Below are 6867 nucleotides of genomic sequence, written 5' to 3' on the forward strand. Positions count from 1 at the left end.
ATGTTTGCCAAAGTGGAATAAACTACTTATAGATCTCTCTCAAATGAACAAGTTAAGGATACCAAGATGGCTGCAATATAATTTCAAGGACACTATCCAAATTCATGGTTTCGCAGATGCATCCAAAGGAGCGTATTGCGCAGCAGATTATCTACGTTGTCAAAGTTTGTCTCAGGTTGTCTTCTCAAATTTAATAAATGCGAAAAGCAAGGTAGCGCCTCTTCAACCAGTTTGTTTACCCAGATTGGAACTCAATGGTGCACTGTTATTGTCATAATTGGTTAAATATGTAACCGAATCTATAAAAATTCCTCAATGTGAAATATTCCTGTGGACAGACTCATCAATAGTGATTGGATGGCTTTCTAAACCACCATGGACATGGGAAACTTATGTCGCAAATAGAACAGCTCAAATTCATAACTCTCTACCCAATGCAACCTGGGGTCATGTTAGTACTCATGACAATCCAGCAGAGTGGCCAAAAAAGGCTCAGTTTGAAACTAAAAAACTCGAAGGAAAAGTCCAATGCCTACAAACATCGGTGCAACACACTGATATATTAAATACATTCTCACCATATCACAAGGCTTTAAGAGTTTTATCTTACGTATTTAGATTTTATCATAACAGTCGTTCAAAATTTAGATCACAGTTTACTCAGTCCCAGGTATGTCTCACTCAGAAAGAGGTTAAGTTCGCAAAATTGCGATTGATATATCTAGCCCAAAATTCCCATCATCATAGAGAAATTAAAGATATATCAAATTCTCTATCAATCTCAAACAAAAGCTCATTAAAAACGCTTAATCCAATTTTAGACTCGGAAAAAATGGACGGGTTTCAAATGCATCGTTACCCTACATTGAACGTTACCCAATAATATTGCCAGGTAATTCTAGATTTACATTTGTTTCTAGCTCATGCAGAATGTAATCAAATATGCAGAATGGTCCAAACGGAATTTTATATATCTCGATTAAAGCTTCGCTTTAAAAAGATTATTCGTCATTGTAAGACATGTATCATTTACAAACAAAGGCCATGTACTCAGATAATGTCACCGTTACTACCCGATAGATGCAAGCTCTCAGCTCCTTTTCATACAACTGGTATAGACTTCGCCGGCCCATTTGAATTAAAAAGCTCAACTCTCCGAAATGCTTCGATAATAAAGGGATACGTATGCGTAAACTAAAACCTAACTCTAAAATAAAAAATTGTAAATCTGAAATTTATTAAAAAAAAATAAAAAAAATTAAGTTGCAATTTTCCTTTTGTTCAAATACAAACACACACATTAGACACATTCACGTAAGTCATCTTTCACATCCACACTTACACTCTCATTCGTTCATACATTAATCCTAATTCTAGTCTAATCATTTATTTTGTAATCGTTTCATTCCCCAACCAAAACCCTCACCTACATTTCTTAACTTCGAGAAAAAATCTACTTATGAGAATTTTGGCCAGTCTACAATTCCTATCTACTACAGTCCACTCCTTTAACTCATACTCCCACCCCTGCACAACAAAATAAGCGCTAAATAGGCCAAAATTCTTCAGTGTGTTTTTACAAATTGGTCAATTTGATAGACCGGTAGAATTATTGTTCTATATATCAAACGCAGTAATCTGAGGTTCCGATATGGCTGCAATTAACTTTGGCAGTTTTCGTGCTACGACAGTCGTTTATGCGCCATTTTAAAGCATTAAAATTGCCAACTGTTTTGGATAGATCGGTAGAATTATTTTCCCAGATTTAAAAAAGCGGTAATTTGAGGTTACGATATGGTTGTGAATAACTTTGACAGTTTTCATGCTATGAGAGTCATTTATGCATCATTTTTGGTATATGCACTCTAATTTGGTATATCATTTGTGGCATAATGTGTTTGTCTAAAAAATGGTCAATTTGAAGGATCGGTAGAATTGTCTATGTTAAAAACGCTGTGATTTGAGGTTCCGATATGGTTGCAAATAACTTTGACAGTTTTCAGGCCAGGACAATCGTTAATGCATCATTTTAAAGCATTACAGTTGCACTTTGTTTTGGTGTATAATTTGTGGCATAATGAATTTTTACAAAAATTGGATAGATCGGTATATTTATTGGTAAAGGTTTAGAAATGCGGTATTTTAAGGCAAATGTTGCAAATATCTTTTATAGTTTTCATGTTATAGCAGTCGTTTATATATATTCTTATTGCATTATAGTTGCCATTTGTTTTGGTATATAATTTGTTGCATAATATATTTTTAGAAAATGGCTAATTGGATAGATCGGTAGAATTATTTTCACAGCTTTAAAAACGCGGTAATTTGAGGTTCCGATATGGTTGCAAATAACATTGACAGTTTTCATGCTATGACAGTCATTTAGGCATCATTTTAAAACATTAGGATTGCACTTTAATATTGTATATCATTTGTAGCATAATGTGTGTTTTTACAAATTGGTCAATTTGATAGATCGGTAGAATTATTGTTCTATATATCAAACGCAATAATCTTAGGTTCCGATATGGTTGCAATTAACTTTGGCAATTTTCGTGCTACGACAGTCGTTTATGCCCCATTTTAAAGCATTAAAAATGTCATTTGTTTTGGTATATAATTTATTGCATAATGTATTTTTAGAAAATAGCCAATTGGATAGATCGGTAGAATTATTTTTCCAGGTTTAAAAAGACGGTAATTTGACAGTTCTCATGCTATGACAGTCATGTATGCATCATTTTAAAGCATTATTATTGCACTTTAATTTGGTATATCATTTGTGGCATAATGTGTCCGTCTAAAAAATGGTCAATTTGAAGGATTGGTAGAATTGTTGTTCTATGTTTAAAAACGCTGTGATTTGAGGTGCCGATATGGCTGCAAATAACTTTGACAGTTTTCATGCCAGGACAATCGTTTATGCATTATTTTAAAGCATTACTTTTGCCCTTGTTTTGGTGTATAATTTGTGGCATAATGAATTTTTACAAAAATTGGATAGCTCGGTATATTTATTGGTACAGGTTTGGAAATGCGGTAATTTAAAGCTCCGATATGGTTGCAAATATCTTTTATAGTTTTCATGTTATTGCAGTCGTTTATATATCATTTTATTGCATTATAGTTGCCATTTGTTTTGGTATATAATTTGCTGCAAAATATATTTTTAGAAAATGGCTAATTGGATAGATCGGTAGAATTATTTTCACAGCTTTAAAAACGCGGTAATTTATGATTCCGATATGGCTGCAAATAACATTGACAGTTTTCACGCTATGACAGTGATTTGACAGGCATCATTTTAAAGCATTATGATTGCACTTTAACATGGTATGTTTAATAAACGCAGTAATCTAAGGTTCCGATATGGTTGCAATTAACTTTGGCAGTTCTCGTGCTAGGACAGTCCTTTATTCACCATTTTAAAGCATTAAAATTGCCATTTGTTTTGGTATATAATTTATTGCATAATGTATTTTTAGAAAATGGCAAATTGGATAGATCGGTAGAATTATTTTCACAGCTTTAAAAACGCGGTAATTTAAGGTTCCGATATGGCTGCAAATAACATTAACAGTTTTCACGCTATGACAGTCATTTAGGCATCATTTTAAAGCATTATGATTGCACTTTAATATGGTATATCATTTGTAGCATAATGTGTATTTTTACAAATTGTAACACATCGAAATATTGCTCTAAGACCCCATAAAGTATATATATTCTGGGACCTCGTAAGATTCTAAGACGATCTAGCCATGTCCGTCCGTCTGTCCGTCTGTCTGTTGTTGGCACGATAGCGTCCACAAAATAAGAGATATTGAGATGAAATTTTCCCAAAATATATTTTATTGATCAGAAATGTTTGGTATTGAAAATGGGCAAAATCGGTCAACGATTTCACATAGCCCCCATACAACTGTACCCCCCGGAATATTGTATAAATAGCTTCAAATATTCACAAATTCGTTGTTTATGATGCAAATACCACAAAATTTCGCACAGGTCAGTTTTTTGACGTCTGAAAAATATTTCTGAATTATGGCGGACATAGGACCATAATTGGCCCTACCCCCCATATAAGGTCCCCTTTAGAAAATCACTAAATAGCTGATTACTGGCTTAAAAATGGGAATATAGCGATGAAATTCGACACACATAAGTTTTATGCAAGCCAATATCTCAAAACCAAATTTTATGTATATCGGTCCATAATTGACCCTACCCCCCACACAACGTCCCCTTCAGAAAATGACTTTAACACTCATTACTGGCTTAAACAAACGAATATAGCGATGAAATTTGATATAAGGTAGTATCTTACCAGCCAAAAATCTTTATGAAATTGTATATAATATAAAGACCCTCCATAAAATTACTATAACGCTCATTACTTGCTTAAAAATACGACTAAAGCGATGAAATTTAACAGAAGTAAGTTTATACTAGCCAAAATCTCTTTACCAAATTTCCCAGAAATAAGTTTTATACTAGGCAATATCTCTCTACCAAATTTTATGTGGATCGGTCCATAGTTGACCCTACCCCCCATAAGAAGTCCCCCCATAAATTTTTTAATGCTCATTACTGGCTTAAAAATCGGACTATAGCAATGAAATTACTATAGTCCGAAAATTAGGAACCAAAACCTTTCCATCAAATTTTATGTGGATCGGTCTATAATTGACCCTACCCCCCATATAAGGTCCCCTCCATAAAACTACTTTAACGCTCATTACTGCCTTAAAAATACGAGTATAGCGATGAAATTTCACAGAAGTTTTTCACAAGCCAAAATCTCTTTACCAAATTTTATGTGGAACAGGCCTTAATTGACCATAACCCTAACATAAAGTCCCTATCAGAAAATACTTTAAGACCCTTAACTAAGTTTCTTTCGACTTTATTAAGTTTCTTGCCAGTCAAAAACTCTTAACCTAATTTTATGTGGATCGAGCCTTAATTGACCCATAATGTCCCCATAAAAAAAACGAGTAGAGCAATGGGCTAAAAAACGAGTAAAGCGATGAAATTCGATATAAAGCTGACCTGTAGGAACTAAGATTGTTCTACAAAATTTTACGGAGATCGGTCTATAATTGACGCTACCCTCATATAAGGCCCCTTCAGGAAATGACTTTAAAGCTCAGTAGATTTATGAAATTCAACATAAACTAGTTTCATGTAAGCTAATATCTCTATCTCTTTTATAGGAACCGAAATACACCTTAAGAAATTATCCTGAGTGATCAATTTAAATGTCTCAACAAAAACTGCACTCTATCATGTGTTGATGAGAGAATGTTGGTTTGTTGGCTTTGTCATGGAATGTGTCATTTCAAGTGCAGTGGATTGTCCGGTTTAGTTGCTGAAGCTGTCTGTAAAACTAAAGGTTTACACTGGTGCTGCTATGCCTGTCAGAAAATTGGTGTTGAATATTATCGCTTTTTTCAAGTCACTAAAAATACGTTTTTAAATATTCAAAATAAGTCATCTGCATTATCTAATGAAGTATCTGCCTATGGAAACCTATTTGAGGAATTTAAACAATTGAATTGTCTTAATTCCCCACCACAATCTTCGCCTAAACGCCGTAAATCGTCTAGAAACATAAACAAATTTTCCCAGAGTCCTGGTCCTACTTCCAATGTTGATGATTCCGACTCAATCACACCAAGTACATCAATAGCTTTTTCTAATAACTGTGCTACTGCTCCGAAACCTATTAGTGATTCGGTAAATCTATCACAAACTCCCATCAAAGTAAAGGATGGTATTGTTTCTGATACTGCTCCAACTATAAGTCAAATATCAAACGTTGGTTTAAAAATTATTCCGCCGAATAAATCAATTTTTATATCTCGTTTCGCATCCGATACTACTGTTGAACAAATAAACTCTTATATTAAATCGAAATTGAACTCTGAAGTAGATTTCACGACACATAAATTTTCTTATTCGCAACCTAGGAGGATTACATCTTTTAAAATTAATGTTCCTTGCGATATTTATGAACAAGTAGTTAATCCTGAATTCTGGCCTGAGAATACTTTAGTTCGTGAATATGAATTTAAAGAATATCCAAGAAAACAAAACGTTGCTATACTTCCTTCTGGTCATCAATTAAATAATAATTTAAACTCCAACAAAACTTCAAAAAACTGATCTATAAATCTTTCGATCGATTAATCATTATTTATCAGAATGTTCGTGGCTTAAACACCAAAATGTCAAATTTACTTGTAAATAGTTATGACTTTAGTTATGATGTTATTATCTTTACGGAAACATGGCTGAAGGACAATGTGTTCGATTATAGAAATAATCGTAATGGTGGTGGAGTTTTAATTGCAGTTTCTTGCCGTTATGCCTCCGAAAATATTGGCTCCTGTTTTTCTGAGAATATTGAGTTTGTCAGTGTATTAATAAGACTCAAATTTAAAAAGATTTACTTAACCTGTTCATACATCCCTCCAAACTCCAATGAAATTGTTTATCAACAACATGTAAATGCTATAACAAATACTGCTGATCTTGCTCAACCTGATGATGCTGTTTTTATATTTGGTGACTTTAACCTACCTTCTATCACATGGATAAAATTACCTGACGCTCCCAACTTAATTCCAACGAAATCTAAAAACTTTGATGATAATTTTTTAAACAAAATATTTGATATTTGCCTGTATCAGCTTAATAACGTCTATAATGAATATGGAAAATTATTAGATTTGTTATTTGTAAATGATCCATGCAATTGTATTATATCCCGTTCTATGTTTAATAAACGCTGTAATCTGAGGTTAAGTATGGTTGCAATTAACTTTGCAGTTTTCGTGCTAAGACAGTCGTTTATGCACCATT

The 6867-nt window shown here is 33.3% G+C and overlaps 1 protein-coding gene across 1 annotated transcript; it reads left to right on the plus strand.

Moving 5' to 3' along the window:
- The first annotated feature begins 5331 nt into the window (after positions 1-5331).
- On the plus strand, positions 5332-6168 carry LOC124419218. The gene has a single exon (XM_046947837.1). The coding sequence runs from the start codon at positions 5332-5334 to the stop codon at positions 6166-6168; it is 837 nt and encodes a 278-aa protein (XP_046803793.1).
- The last annotated feature ends 699 nt before the right edge of the window (positions 6169-6867 follow it).

Source organism: Lucilia cuprina, chromosome 4 (genome assembly GCF_022045245.1).
Source record: "Lucilia cuprina isolate Lc7/37 chromosome 4, ASM2204524v1, whole genome shotgun sequence".
In the NCBI taxonomy this organism is placed as follows: Eukaryota; Metazoa; Arthropoda; class Insecta; order Diptera; family Calliphoridae; genus Lucilia; species Lucilia cuprina.

Bases quoted from the DNA above. Each gene is read 5' to 3' on its own strand.
- LOC124419218 (XM_046947837.1), top strand. From the start codon at position 5,332: ATGTGTCATTTCAAGTGCAGTGGATTGTCCGGTTTAGTTGCTGAAGCT.